Here is a 16,388-nt window from a genome sequence, read left to right on the forward strand (position 1 = left end):
CCTGAACGGCTGGAGGCCGGCAGGATGCGAAGTCCCAGGAGGGTAGAAGCGGTAATCAAGTAGGTGCAGCGCACAGGTAGGTAGACCAGCAGAGATAGAAACAAATACTCAGGAAGCAGTAGTATATAGAACTGGACACCTGGAGAACACTGAAGAGTAGAGATGGTCTAGACGAGATGAAAGCAGCGAGGCGTTGATCCGATGCAGACTGGCGAGTAGACACAGGCAGGAACACTGTAGAAGCACGGAGAGCGGATCAGCTGGCTGCAGACACGAGTAGAACTGAAGGGTAGCGGCAAGCAGGACACTGCAGGTACACGGAGGTAGCGGATAGGAATCAGCAGGTGCAGTCACGATTAAACACGGGAGAGTTGAGATGAGATGGAACTGTTGAGCACGGAGGCAGCGGAGAGGAATCAGCTGGTGCAGTCTCGATGAAACACAGGAGAGTTGAAGTGAGTAGATAACTGTAGTGCACGGAGGCAGCGGATAGGAATCAGCTAATACAGTCACGATGAAACACAGGAAAGTTGAAGTGAGTGGATAACTGTAGTGCACGGAGGCAGCGGATAGGAATCAGCTAATACAGTCACGATGAAACACAGGAGAGTTGAAGTGAGTTGATAACTGTAGTGCACGGAGGCAGCGGATAGGAATCAGCTAATACAGTCACGATGAAACACAGGAGAGTTGAAGTGGTCTGGAAACCACAGGAGAGTTGAAGTGGTCTGGAAACCACAGGAATCAGCTGAGCTGAATACACGAGGAAACACAGGAACACCTTCAGAGGCTCATTGGGAATGAGACTCCAAGATCAGGCAACGAGGTATGGAACTCAGGTGCTTTAAATAGGGAGTGTTGCCTGATCAGCCAATTAACTAAAAGGAACCTAAACAGAAGGTTTGAAAGGGCTGCACATGCGCAGACCCTCAGGATGGTGGACGGCCACGGTTCCTAAACACACGGGAAGAAGCACTCACAGTCTGGTGAGTGACAGTACCCCCCCTTTTAAAGGTGGGCACAGAACACCTGGAACCGGGCTTGTCCGGATTTTTGGAATAAAACTTCTTAAGAAGAGCTGGAGCGTTGAGATCTTCAGCTTTGATCCATGAACGCTCCTCAGGACCAAAGCCCTTCCAATGAATGAGGAAACGAAGAACTCCTCGCGAAATTTTTGCGTCCAATATATGAGTAATCTCGAAATCTTCCTCCTGATGAACTTGAACTGGCTGAGGTGCTGAAGGAGGGACCGAGAAATGGTTGATGATGAGAGGTTTGAGCAAGGACACATGGAAGGCGTTGGAAATGTGAAGATTCTTAGGAAGTAGAAGTTTGAAACAAACTGGATTTATCACTTGAATGATCCTATATGGACCAATAAAACGGGGAGCGAATTTCATAGATGGGACCTTCAAACGAATATTTTTGGTAGATAACCAGACACGGTCTCCAATTTTCAGTGGTGGAATAGCCCGCCTCTTCTTATCTGCAAAAGACTTATATTTGGCAGATGTCTTCTTTAAACAGGTTTTGACCTGAGACCAAATATTTTTGAAGGTCTGACAAACAGTCTCTACAGCAGGAACTTGGGTGGGAGGGAGGGCAGGAAATTCCGGAAAAGACGGATGGTGACCGTAAACCACAAAGAATGGAGTTTTGGAAGATGACTCATGGTACATGTTGTTATGAGCGAATTCAGCCCAAGGAAGCAATTCTACCCAGTTGTCTTGATTGGCTGATGAGAACATCCTTATAAAGGTCTCGAGATCTTGATTGACCCTTTCAGTTTGTCCGTTTGATTGAGGATGGTAGGAAGATGAGAGTGCTAATCGTATGCCCAAGGTCTTACAAAGGGCCCGCCAGAATCTGGAAACGAATTGTACTCCTCTATCTGACACAATCTCAGACGGACATCCATGAATACGAAAGATTTCCTTGACGAAATGCTCAGCCAGAGTAGAAGAGGAAGGCAAACCAGACAAAGGGACAAAATGAGCCATCTTCGAAAATCTGTCTACCACTACCCAAATAGTATTACAATTTTTACTAGGCGGAAGATCAGTAACAAAGTCCATACTAATATGGGTCCAGGGCTTGGATGGAATGGGTAGTGGTTGAAGCAAACCCGCTGGGGTTCTGCGGTAGGTCTTAAACTGAGAACACAATTCACAAGCAGCTACAAACTCTTTGACGTCTCTCCTCATCGAGGGCCACCAGTAACTTCGAGAGAGAATCTCAAAGGTCTTGCGTTCACCAGCATGTCCAGAAAAACGAGAAGAGTGGAACCACAAAAGGATTTTCCTCCTAAGAGTAGGAGGCACGAGGGTCTTCCCAAATGGTAGCACTTTAGTGGAAGAAGCAGCCAGCGAAATACATTTGGGGTCTAGTATAGAGTGGTTGGAAACCTCTTCAACGTCAGAGGACGTCACAAAAGCTCGGGATAGAGCGTCAGCTTATTTGTTCTTGACAGCCGGTTTGAAGGTTCTGATTAATTCGAAACGAGAAAAGAAAAGAGACCATCTTGCTTGACGAGGATTCAAGCATTGAGCAGACTGTAGATATGACAAGTTCTTATGATCCGTGAAAATCGTCACAGGGTGACGAGCTCCCTCCAACAAGTATCTCCACTCCTCTAATGCTACTTTGATAGCCAGCAACTCCTTGTCCCCGATAGTGTAATTCCTCTCCGCAGGCAGGAGACCCCGAAAGTAAATGGCACAAGGATGGAATTTTTGTTGCTCCGATCGTTGGGAGAGAATGGCTCTACTTCTAGGAAGAAGGGAAGTGTCACATCAGGCTGTCGAAGAATGGGAGCAGAGGAGAAGGACTCTTTAAGAAATTGAAAGGCTTGGAGAGCCTCAGATGACCATTGCTTAGTATTGGCCCCTTTACGAGTCAGGGCCACAATAGGAGATGCAATGGACGAGAAGTCTTGAATGAAGCGTCTATAGTAATTGGCAAAACCTAAAAAACGCTGAATGGCACGAAGAGTAGTTGGCTGAGGCCAATGTAACACAGCATTCACCTTTTCAGGATCCATTTGTAGACCAACTCCGGAGACAATATAACCCAAAAATGGAATCTGGGGCAACTCGAATGAACATTTTTCTAGTTTGCAGAATAATGAATTTTTCCGGAGTCTGGAAAGAACCTCTGCCACATGTTGGTGATGAGAAGGCAGGTCCTGTGAAAAGATCAATATGTCGTCCAGGTAGACAACAACACATACATTTAACAAGTCCCGAAAGATCTCATTAATGAAGCCCTGGAAGACAGCGGGGGCATTACATAACCCGAAAGGCATTACTAAATATTCATAATGCCCATCTCTGGTGTTGAAAGCTGTCTTCCATTCGTCACCGGGCCGGATTCTAATTAAATTATAGGCACCACGAAGATCCAACTTGGTAAAGATCCGAGCTCCCTTAATGCGATCAAATAACTCAGTAATCAGAGGAATGGGATACCGATTTTTAATAGTAATGGCATTGAGTCCACGAAAATCTATGCAGGGGCGTAGTGATCCATCCTTCTTTTTTACGAAGAAAAACCCGGCTCCAGCAGGAGAGGTGGAAGGTCGAATAAAACCTCGCTGGAGATTCTCTTGGACGTATTCAGATGTAGCTTGAGTTTCAGGTAACGAAAGTGAATACACCCGACCCCTAGGAGGAGTCTTGCCAGGTAGAAGATCGATCGGACAATCCCATGAACGATGAGGAGGAAGACGTTCAGATTGAGCGTTATCAAAAACATCGGCAAATGAAGCATACTGAGGAGGAAGTCCCGGTGAGGAAGATGAGATGGAAGATTGCTGTATTTTAAGAGGAATGACTTGGGAAAGACAACGATGATGACATTAAGCTCCCCAAGACGTAACTTGAGGAGTGCGCCAGTCAATCTGGGGAGAATGACATTGAAGCCATGGAAGGCCTAAAACAATCGGACTTGTAGTAACAGGAAGAATTAAAAACGAAATCTCTTCATGGTGTAGCACACCAATCTGAAGCGTTACTGGAGACTTACTCTGGGTGATGAGACCATTGATGAGACGTGATCCATCTATAGCAGTCACAGTAATCGGAGTTTTCAAAGTAATCACTGGTAGGGACCATTGATTCACTAGGGATTTAGAAATTAAATTTCCTGCTGCTCCAGAATCAATCAGTGCTTGGGACTCAAAGGATTTGGTAGCAAAGGAAATCGTAACATCAAAAGCGCAGACTTTTAATTTCGTAGAACATGGAGTGGACTCCAGGGACCCTAACTTCACCTCTCCAGAACTAGTTAGGGCCTGGCATTTCCCGATTTCTTAGGGCAAGAATTGAGCATATGTGTGGAATCAGCACAATAGATACAGAGTCTATTCTTTACTCTTCGGTTCCTCTCCTCAGAAGTTAATTTGGAACGTCCTATCTCCATGGGGATCACAGGAGATGAAGCTGGACGAAGTTGAGGGGTTGAGCGAAGAGGTGCTTTAACTGAATTTGTTTTTTCAGATTCCCTTTCACGAAACCTCATGTCTACACGATGGCAGAGGGAAATCAAATCTTCTAATGACGTAGGTAGCTCTTGGGTAGTCAGTGCATCTTTAATTTTATCGGAGAGCCCCTGCCAGAAGGCGGCAATTAATGCTTCAGTGTTCCACTGAAGTTCAGAGGCTAATATCCTAAATTGAATGACGTACTGGCCTACTGTACGAGAACCCTGACGTAAACGGAGAATGCTGGAAGCAGCGGAGATTACACGACCTGGTTCATCGAATACACTTCGGAACATAGAAATAAATTTGGCACTATCTTGTAATACTGGATCGTTCCTCTCCCACAGAGGGGAAGCCCAAGCCAGCGCTTGTCCAGAAAACAATGAAATAAGATAGGCCACTCTGGAACGATGGGTAGAAAAATTTTGAGGTTGAAGCTCAAAATGAACTGAGCATTGGTTGAGAAAACCCCTACAAGTTTTGGGGTCTCCATCATACTTTGACGGAGTAGGCAGGTGAAGCGTGGAAGCCGTAGACACCTGGGATGGCACTGGGGAAACGGAGGAAAGCACAGGAGCTTCAACATTAGCTGTAACATTCTGTCCAGATGTTCCTTGGGAGGCTAACGCCTGGTAACATTGTAGTAACAGCTGTTGGCGAGCATCCTGTTGCTCCACACGGGTAACCAGATGCTGCAGCATCTCTTTAGCTGTAGGTTCCGAATCTGGGTCTGTCATGGCCTAATCTTACTGTCACGGGCACTAGGAGTCTTTACCCAGGGATCACCAGGTGATGGACTTACCAGAGCAGTATAGATGGTAATATGGTACTCTGGTAGCGGGGTGATCACGGAACAGGAGACAGCAGATGGTAGAGAATGCTCATGGAAAGTCTATGACTAGCAGCACTGGTAATATATAGGTAGTAGTACACGAGGAACTGAATGGACAAAGGAAACGTGAGGGTAGTCAGCGGTCTGCGTTTAGCAAGTTGTACCGCTGTCTATGTGAAGGAATGGAATCCAGGTGGAGGTATCCGGGAAGTCAGTGGTCTGCGTTAGCAAGTTGTACCACTGCTATGTGAAAGGATACTGGAAACAGGTGACTCAGGAAACAGGGAACAGTGGTCTGCCTCTAGCAAGTTGTACCACTGAATATATATGTGAGGAGGAGCACGGGGAGAGAAATGCAATACAGAGTATACACGGGCACACTGAACTTGATCCCACGATGATATGCACAATATAGTAATGACTGAACAGCACTGCACAATAATACAAAGTCACAGGAACTATCCGAGCAAAAGGTAACACAGTCAAATGATGGCAATAGTCTCAGCGGATAGTAGACTCCAGAGGAGAACAACTCAGTCCAGCAAGATATGCAATACACCAGCACAGTAAATGAGAAGTATGCATACCGTGGTTCAGGAGCTGGCTGTCAGACAGGAGTGCAGAGATACCTGAACGGCTGGAGGCCGGCAGGATGCGAAGTCCCAGGAGGGTAGAAGCGGTAATCAAGTAGGTGCAGCGCACAGGTAGGTAGACCAGCAGAGATAGAAACAAATACTCAGGAAGCAGTAGTATATAGAACTGGACACCTGGAGAACACTGAAGAGTAGAGATGGTCTAGACGAGATGAAAGCAGCGAGGCGTTGATCCGATGCAGACTGGCGAGTAGACACAGGCAGGAACACTGTAGAAGCACGGAGAGCGGATCAGCTGGCTGCAGACACGAGTAGAACTGAAGGGTAGCGGCAAGCAGGACACTGCAGGTACACGGAGGTAGCGGATAGGAATCAGCAGGTGCAGTCACGATGAAACACGGGAGAGTTGAGATGAGCTGGAACTGTTGAGCACGGAGGCAGCGGAGAGGAATCAGCTGGTGCAGTCTCGATGAAACACAGGAGAGTTGAAGTGAGTAGATAACTGTAGTGCACGGAGGCAGCGGATAGGAATCAGCTAATACAGTCACGATGAAACACAGGAGAGTTGAAGTGAGTTGATAACTGTAGTGCACGGAGGCAGCAGATAGGAATCAGCTAATACAGTCACGATGAAACACAGGAGAGTTGAAGTGAGTTGATAACTGTAGTGCACGGAGGCAGCGGATAGGAATCAGCTAATACAGTCACAATGAAACACAGGAGAGTTGAAGTGGTCTGGAAACCACAGGAATCAGCAGGAGCTGAATACACGAGGAAACACAGGAACACCTTCAGAGGCTCATGGGGAATGAGACTCCAAGATCAGGCAACGAGGTATGGAACTCAGGTGCTTTAAATAGGGAGTGTTGCCTGATCAGCCAATTAACTAAAAGGAACCTGAACAGAAGGTTTGAAAGGGCTGCACATGCGCAGACCCTCAGGATGGTGGACGGCCACGGTTCCTAAACACACGGGAAGAAACACTCACAGTCTGGTGAGTGACAAAGAGGAGCGTGGTCTCAGGCGAAAGTATAACCCGCAACTCTCCTTAAAGTTGCGGAAGGCGGGTCTGCTTCACGAGAATCAATCAGGTAAGTTCAGTTTTGGCTCCGAAACGATGCCAGAGGAGGCCTTTTGAAGCTGTGGGTTTCTGGAGGATTCTTTTTGTACTGACAAGCAAGGAGATAAACCCTGTACAACTTGTGATATAGCCTGGATCTGATTAGCCAGGACCTAGGCTGGAAGAAGGTTTGGGTCGCTGTTGTCCATGACAAAATTACCTCCAATCTTCACTGGCTGGTTATGTTATGGCAACCAGTGCGGCATAAACTTATAGAACTTTAGAAGAGGTCTTCACCTTTAGCAGCTGCCTTTCCCGTAGAGACTGGTTATGCTCACAGGTACTCGGATGCCCCCAGGACTTATGCTCAGTGTAGTATAAGTTTATGCTCCCCCGTCGGCGCACAGGTACAGGAGGTAATACACAGAGTGAAGACAGCCCAGAGATCTGTGGACTGGAGATGTCAGATACCAGCAGGGTCAGGTTAACAGGCAATGGTTCCGAGTCCGGGTACGGGCAAAAGGTCAGGGTCACAGGCAATGGCTCAGAGTCCGGGTACAGGCAGGAAGTCAGGGTCACAAGCAATGGTTCAGAATCCAGGAACAGGCAGAGGTCATACAGGGAGAAAGCAGTCTGAGGTTTAACACCAACACAGCACAGAAGCAGGCAGCAATACTGAGAACAGAATGCTATTGTCACGGGCACTAGGAGTCTTTACCCAGGTATCACCAGATGATAGGCTTACCAGAGCAGTATAGGTGGTAATATGGTACTCTGGTAGCGGGGTGATCACGGAACAGGAGACAGCAGATGATAAGAGAATGCTCGAGGAAAGTCTATGACTAGCAGCACTGGTAATAGGTAGATAACTGTACACGAGGAACTGAATGGACAAGGAAACGTGAGGGTAGTCAGTGGTCTGCGTATAGCAAGTTGTACCACTGCTATAGTGAGGAGGAATGTCCAGGAGTAACGAGGAGGTGATGAGAGTCAACGGTCTGCGTATAGCAAGTTGTACCGCTGTCTGGGTGAAGGAATGGAATCCAGGTGAAGGTATCCGGGGGGTCAGTGGTCTGCGTTAGCAAGTTGTACCACTGCTAAGTTAAAGGATACTGGAAACTGGTGACTCAGAAAACAGGGAACAGTGGTCTGCCTCTAGCAAGTTGTGCCACTGAAATATATAAGTGAGGAGGAGCACGGGGAGATAAATGCAATGCAGAGTATACACGGGCACACTGAACTTGATCCCACGATGATATGCACACAATAATAATAACTGAGCAGCACTGCACAAATATACAAAGTCACGAGAACTATCCAGGCTAAACGGTAACACAGTCAAATGATAGCAATAGTCTCAGTGGATAGGAAACTCCGGAGAACAACTCAGTCCAGCTAGATATGCAATACACCAGCACAGTCAATGAGAAGTATGCATACCGTGGTTCAGGAGAGCAGGCTGTCAGAGAGAGGTGCAGGGATACCTGAACGGCTGGAGGCCGGCAGGATGCGAAGTCCCAGGAGGGTGGAACCGGTAACCAAGTAGGTGCAGCGCACGGTAGGTAGACCAGCAAGGATGTACACAATACTCAGGAAGCAGTAGTATATAGAACTGGACACCTGGAGAACACGGGAGAGTTGAGGTGGTCTAGCTGAGATGAAAGCAGCGGAGCGTTGATCCGATGCAGACAGGCGAGTTGACACAAGCAGGAACGCTGTAGAAGCCCAGAGACAGCGGATCGGCTGGCTGCAGACACGATGAGTACTGGAGGGTTGCGATGAGCAGGACACTGCAGATACACGGAGGCAGCGGATAGGAATCAGCTGGTGCAGTCACGATGAAACACGGGAGAGTTGAAGTGGTTTGGAGACTGTAGAAGCACGGAGGCAGCGGATAGGAATCAGCTGGTGCAGTCACGATGAAACACGGGAGAGTTGAAGTGGTTTGGAAACTGTAGAAGCACGGAGGCAGCGGTTAGGAATCAGCTGGTGCAGTCACGATGAAACATGAGAGAGTTGAAGTGGTTTGGAAACTGTAGAAGCACGGAGGCAGCGGATAGGAATCAGCTGGTGCAGTCACGATGAAACACGGGAGAGTTGAAGTGGTTTGGAGACTGTAGAAGCACGGAGGCAGCGGATAGGAATCAGCTGGTGCAGTCACGATGAAACACGGGAGAGTTGAAGTGGTTTGGAAACTGTAGAAGCACGGAGGCAGCGGATAGGAATCAGCTGGTGCAGTCACGATGAAACACGAGAGAGTTGAAGTGGTTGGAAACTGTAGAAGCACGGAGGCAGCGGATAGGAATCAGCTGGTGCAGTCACGATGAAACACGAGAGTTGAAGTGGTTTGGATACCACAAACGAACAACAGGAATCAGCAGGAGCTGAATACACGAGGAAACACAGGAACACCTTCAGAGGCTCATAGGGAATGAGACTCCAAGATCAGGCAACGAGGTATTGACCACAGGTGCTTTAAATAGGGAGTGTTGCCTGATCAGCCAATTAACTAAAAGGAACATGTACTGAAGGGTTGAAAGGGCTGCACATGCGCAGACCCTCAGGATGGTGGACGGCCACGGTTCCTAAACACACGAGAAGTAGCACTCACAGTCCGGTGAGTGACAGCTATAACCGGCAGTGAGGTTCAGTCCTCACTGCCTTAAGTAGTACCCATAGCCAATCAGGGAAAAGCCCTGAAAGTATGCCCAGGATTAGTCTAATTAATGAATGGCCCTACTAGCCAATGAGGAAGCACAGTGCCTAGCTGCCTAATAGACTAAACAGCCATGAATGTCTGGCCCTGCACAGACCTGCGCGCGGCTGTTTTACAGCTGGTCGGGCGCGGCGACAGGGGATCTCAAGCGTCCCGGTTGTTGCCCAGGCAACCGGGACGAAGGCGCCGGAAGTGACGTCGCTATGACGACCGGGACGCCTGCAGAGGGAAGGAGAGAGTCGCAGCTAACAAAGAAGAGAAATGTTATATCTAGGAGTCACCTTTGAATCCTTTGCAGCAGGTGGCACTTATACTCAGTGGGTGAACAATCAATTTTGAATTGTACCACAGAAATTTTAAGAAAAAATATGGAGGTATAAATATGCAAGCTGAAGCAAATTTTATAGAAAAGCTTACCCCAGCAATTCCACATGTTTATTTTTTTTCGCTAAATAGTAAGCAAAATACCTTTTAAGCATGTATCCGACAGTTATTTTAATTAGCTGTCCCTCTACAAATCACTACCTCATTTTCAAAATCCCTTTAGAGGATAGAAAATATGGCTACTAGATATAGAGACAGGCTCACAGCATGTCCTGTTAAAGCAGAAGGATTGGGGGGGGGGGGGGGTGAGAGGATTTTACTGTACAAAGATCAAACAGAGCTCAAAGGCGTATTCAGAGTACTATCAGCTCACTACATAATGTGTCATGTGACTGTGGTTGCTATTGTAGTCCATGACAATATGCAGAATTATAAATCATTAATAGTAGTCTGAAGACACAAACCATAGAAAATGATAAATACCAACAATCTTCTTATAGCCTGCCACAGTGATTTGGTAAAACGAAAACCTCATGTAATTTCTTATGAAGTCGCTGCTTTAAACTGAAGACATTTTGGGGCAGATTCAATTCCCTGCATTGTTCTTTAGAACGCAGCCCATGTATTATTACTGTTACCACTGTAATTTTTTTTTTTTTTATAATTTTTTATTTTCAGTGGTCAATCAAGAAAATACAGACAGCAAAACGATAACACTGTGTAGCATGCACAGTAAAATCACAACAGTTATTGTGGTGTATCGCATATTAGGAAACCTTTAGACAAAAATGACCGGTTTTTACATTTTTAAAGAGTAATATAAAATGGGTGTAGGAACAAAATGGATTGTGGGGGAGGGGTGAGGGGGGTAGGACCACAAAGATAAGAACTGTAAGTATTTAGAGGATAACTAGGGTGTGTTGAGCCTATAGCAGAGGGGGAGATATGTGTCGGGAAGAGTTAGGGTCATCGCACATGGGTCAGGTCGGAGGACGTGGAGCGTTGAGGGGGGAAGGTGTGTTCCACGGCTAGCCATGGAGCCCAGACTTGACTGAAGACGTGGCCTCTATCGTGGAGGTAGTACGTAATCTCCTCCATAGCGGCCACGTGCCAAATCTGCTTCTTGAGAGCCAAAAGGGATGGAGGTGAGGTCTTTTTCCAATTAAGGGCTATGAGTGATTTGGCTGCTGTCAGGATGTGGGCAGTTAATTTCTTGGAGAATTTGTCCAGGTCTTGGGGAGTGTAACATAAAAGAAATATCCAGGGATCTTTCGGGATAGGAGCTTCAAAAAGGGTATTTAGGAAACTATGGACTGAGTCCCAGAAGGTGGTGATAATCGGGCAAGACCACCAAATATGAAACATCGTACCCCTTTGGCCACAGTCCCGCCAACAGCAGGGCGAGGAAGAGGGAAACATTCTATGGAGTCTTGTGGGAGTGTAATACCAACGGTAATAAATTTTGTAAGAGGTTTCCTTGAGTTTAGTTGATATGGAGCATTTAGCTATCCCCAGTCTCATGTCCTCCCAAGCCTCTTCATCCGGGGGAGGACCAAGGTCCTTTTCCCACTCGTTTTCATGAGGGTTTGGAGAGGGAAGGGCAGAAGTGAGAAGAATGCTATATATTTGAGAAATCATGCCCTTGTCCAAGGGATGTTTTCTACAAAGAGATTCAAATGGAGTAAGGTCCCTAAGAACATAGGTTGGTGGCAGGGATCGCAAGAAATGATTAATTTGGAAGAATTCAAAGGGGCTGAGGATTTGGGACGGGGATTGGGGTTGGAGATCCGCTAGCGAAAGCCAGCGGCCCTGTTTGGAAAAATCTACTGGAAATTTAAGCCCTGCACGAGACCAGTTACGGTGGGTTGTAGAGGCAGATCCAGGAGGGAACACCGGGTTATGCCAGATGGGGGTTAAAGGAGATATTGCAGTTGAAAGTTTTAGTTTGAAGGAGTTGGAGTCCCAGAGCATAGCATCAAATTTGATAGAAGGCAGTGCTCTAACAGCAGGGGGGCGACGGGCGGGAGATACGCCCCAGAGAGAGGAGAGATCGGGCAGGGTTAGATGGGCCGATTCTATATCAAGCCATGCAGTGGAGCCAGAGGGAGCGTAGGAGGCAACGATTTGCGAAAGGTGGGATGCCAAGTAGTATAATTTGATGTCGGGAAGGCCTCTTCCTCCTCCAGGGATTGGTCGTTTTAAGATATTGGATGAGACTCTAGGAGGTCTATGGTTCCAAATAAAGCGGGTGAGGGCCTTCTGGATGTTGGCAAGGAAAGAGGCAGGGACAGCTACCGGAAGGGTTTGGAAGAGGTACAGCCATTTGGGGAGTATGTTCATTTTGACAGCTATGATCCTGCCCAGCCACGAAATAATAAGGCGGTTCCAGGAGGTCAGGTCTGATTGCGTCTTGGAGAAAAGGGGTAGGAAATTCTCACGAAAGAGGAGGTCATAGCGAGAAGTGAGGAAAACCCCCAGGTATTTGATCTTCTACCACTGTAATTTTAACGCAAAATCAGTTGAGAAATTAACGTAGCAACGGTAATAATGCGCGGCTATTATCGTAGTAACGGTAATAGCTCGCAGGCTGGGGAATTGAATCTGCCCCTTTGGATGTTGGAATGCCTGAAATGTTGTGGCATGACATGAAAAAGCAGTTCATATGAAACAGGCCAGACATTGTGAATTGATACTGTACTAAAAGGGATATGGCCAAAATACATTCAAATTGCAGGATTCATCAACAGATAAAGGGAATTTTTGTTTACAGTCATTGCTGCTAAACAAATGTGAAACGAGTTACTAAAGGTTTACATATTGCCCCCCCCCCCCCCCCAACAAATGCAGTGAATTTGTTCAATAAATACAGTTTGTGTTGTTAGTCATACATTATTCAACAACAAAAATAGTAATTTTCTACTGTACTAATATTATATTTGTGTATGCAGATGTTAAACTGTAATATAAGAACACCAGATGCTAAAATATTATGCTTTATTATTTATTATTATTTTGCTTTGCCATTAGGAATGTGTAACTGGAAATACTGCCATAAAAATATAACAGTCAAACTTGGAATATATTTTTGTCTCATTTACCATAATTTACAGTTTAAAAAGAAGCACATTATAGATAAGGGAAACTTAAAGATTAACTGAAATTAAGTTTAATTACAATAGATTATAGCCATGTAGGTCTATTTTCTGGTTGTAAAGTTTACCTTCTGCTACATACTGAGAATTTTTATTTCAACACCTTAACAATTATTAATGAAGCAGTTTATATAAAACAATTAAATAAACAACCTGAATATAATCTATTGCACTTGATAAACTATGGAACATGTATTTTAAGACAGTAAGGAACAATCCATCTTTCATACATGAATATTTTATCAACGTTATGTATTGTAAACATACAGAAAAAAAAAGTAGCATGCTAAAGTAAACATGGTCACTCAAAGCATAATTTCAGTTACATTTATAAATTCAAATAGTAAAGTTGTAAATATTGAGCAATTTTTTTTTTATTTTTTTTTTTACACAAAAGTTTACACCTGGCTTTAACTGTTCTCAGGATACATCTGTTGTTGGTCCATATACCACCATAGATAGCATCAGAAATACAGTCCCTTGCCTCCATCCCTCCAGTCTCAAAGCACAGCAGCAATTGACAGTTTCAGCGATAGTGCATAAATTGGGATTAAGTGCTACATTACTGTGCAAGTTACAGTGTACCATACAACCAATAGCTATAGGAAGTATAGCTTTTTGGTCCCTTTAAAATGAAACCCCTTCTTGTTACAATCTTGACATTTATGCTTTAACCATTTAAAAGTACCGTAATTGCTTGTTCCAAGCAGATGTGAGCTACATGAAAAAATTACACAAACAAATATGCAGTGCAAATGGATCAGTGCTTCTAATAATATTCATGTCTTCTAACATGTGTACTTTCTTACTTAATATTTAAAATAAAAGTTATACCAACAAAGTTCACAATAATAACAATACCGCTATAAACTGTCTAAAAAGTCCTTTGTTTTCTTGCTGAGATACTCATTAGCTACAGAGTTGTCTTCAAAATCCTCATCAACATCTAAAACGAGAACAGGAATGTTTTTGATATGTTCAAAATGGACATCTGTTGTTTTATTTATTAGCCAGCTCTCATGTTGGTCATGTAACTTTTCGAGATACTGTTGTGTAATAGTCTTTTCTTCCTTTCGGGCCCTCTTCTGAAGTCTCTCAAAGCATTTTCTTGGGGTTGCTCGGAGATACACCATCCCATCCAAAGCAGCTCTAGACCCAAACTCCTGAATTAGAAACGAGTGCCATTCTTGGTACAGAGACCATTCCATTTCATTTATATGGCCAAGTTCAAAGAGAGCCTTAGCAAATACAAACCGGTCACTATATACAGATCTCTCAAATATCTGTACAGGTTTCCGTAGCTTAAGTAACTTTTCTGAAAATGGCTCAATCTGAGTTTTGAAACGACCCATACAAGAAAGAGTCTGGAATGTATAAGACCATCGAGCAGGATCCTCATACATCAGTTGTAGCAAATTGTCCATACCCTCATGTGAGGAGGACTGCACATGCTGCCACTTCCTGAGAGGTTCTGCGATAAAGCTCCATTCTTCGTATGTGTTACACAACAGTCTCAGAAAGGTAGATTTTCCTGCTGCAATATTCCCTTCCACTGATATTTTTATGCCATTCCTCCTTGTCATAGCGCTGTGATCTGTAGATAGTGGTTCGTGCAACTCATTCACAGATGCATGTGACATGGTGGCTATGTGCTCATTTTGTCTATAATGAAACATGTAGTAGAGTTTGAATTTCGGATTGCATGAATTATAACCGCGTGTTCTTGTTGAATCCAAGAGCCTCCCGATTTTATGAAAAAACATCTGTTGACACAAATTAGTGTTATATGATTTTCCATTTTGAATATTAGTGCTTAGCATCATTATACAAAAATATTTAACAGATATACATATTGGAAGATGAATTACAATTAAATTCTGGCTAATGTTCTGTTAAGATTTTTATAAAAAAAAAATATATCTCCAGTCTTAGTTCCCAATATTAACCTGGTTAAATCATTTTAAGTTCATATGTAATTATACTCATAACAATACTGTGACCAGGGCAGACTGGGCTAGGAGCCCCCAACTGGTCCAATAGTGTGCTACCTTGGGCTGGGTCACTGGGCTTTTTTCTCCTTTAAAACAGGCTGCTCGGTCAAGTCTTGCCCCCCCCCCCCACTCCTCCCCCTCCCCGGGCTAACATCTGTCAGCCCTCCCCTGACGGTAACACATTTTATATTATAGGGGATGAGCTATGCTACAGTACATTGTCTTTCTGGATGACATTTTTTTCTATGAGAAGACCATTTAAAGGATGTTCACTGCACTCTGCTTATTGCTTTACAAAGCATATGACAGTCAAGGTTAAAGAAATTACTGCAACAAATTGTGTTATAAAGGACTTTAAAAGAATCCTCTACAGGTTTTTGTATCAGAGCAAAGCATTCATGTCACCACATAATATTATTTTATATTAATATTTACAGAATATGATTACTTATTTTCAGTGATATAACCAATGTGACAGCTATAGACGTTTTCTGACAAAGTATATATTATCCATTCAGACCTAACATGAATATACAGTATATAATATATATATATATATATATATATATATATATATATATATATATATATATATATATATATATGGAAAAGATATGCAAAACGTAAACATGCACCATCACTTCCAATGTGTCTATCACAGTAAGGATAACCCTGTGGGTCATATTGATGCCTACAGCATACATAAAATGACCATAATAATGCACGCACGTTTAAACCTACGTGAATACAGATGCAACACTTTCCCCAGCCTCCGACCTTCACATACGCTGCAGGCTCCGTGGCGTCACACGGTGTAGAACGCGATGCGGCGTGGGAAAAGTAGTGTTCATGTCCTCCACATAGACCCACGTGACTGCAGAGCGCGTTGCAGTGTGGGAGAAAGTAATAGGCGGTGACCTGGCAGGAGGGAGGATTGAATATCTCCGCTGCTGCTGTCCGGAAGGGCAAACGGATGAGCGGTTACTCAGCTTGTTGTCTGTAGTACCGTGAATTATTATGTTACCTGTTTTAACTCGTATCCTGCTGTAGAAATGTTGTGTGTAGAAATATACATATAGTTCCACAGCTCTCAGTAGTGCGCACATTTACCAAGTTTTATAAGTTTACCCTGCCGCAATACACGGCTGAGGTTCCATTGTGTTGGCTGCAATTTGTGCCTTTATGTTGCACTTCAGCGAAGTGCTCTTGTAGATTCACATCAAGCAACGTGATAAAAAGA

At 44.5% G+C, this 16,388-nt stretch overlaps 1 protein-coding gene across 2 annotated transcripts; it reads right to left on the reverse strand.

Moving 5' to 3' along the window:
• Positions 1 to 12,985: 12,985 nt before the first annotated feature.
• LOC142150069 (deoxyguanosine kinase, mitochondrial-like) lies at positions 12,986 to 16,000 on the reverse strand. Of its 2 annotated transcripts, none has more exons than XM_075205314.1 (2): positions 15,890 to 16,000; positions 12,986 to 14,920 (listed from the first exon to the last, which is right to left on the reverse strand). In XM_075205314.1, the coding sequence occupies exon 2, from the start codon at positions 14,918 to 14,920 to the stop codon at positions 14,021 to 14,023; it is 900 nt and encodes a 299-aa protein (XP_075061415.1). In that variant the 5' UTR covers positions 15,890 to 16,000; the 3' UTR covers positions 12,986 to 14,020. The 2 variants fall into 2 exon arrangements, with proteins under 2 accessions (XP_075061415.1, XP_075061416.1); XM_075205315.1 differs by having other exon boundaries at positions 15,878 to 16,000.
• Between the last annotated feature and the right edge of the window lie 388 nt (positions 16,001 to 16,388).

Source organism: Mixophyes fleayi, chromosome 4 (assembly GCF_038048845.1).
Source record: "Mixophyes fleayi isolate aMixFle1 chromosome 4, aMixFle1.hap1, whole genome shotgun sequence".
NCBI classification, from domain to species: domain Eukaryota; kingdom Metazoa; phylum Chordata; class Amphibia; order Anura; family Limnodynastidae; genus Mixophyes; species Mixophyes fleayi.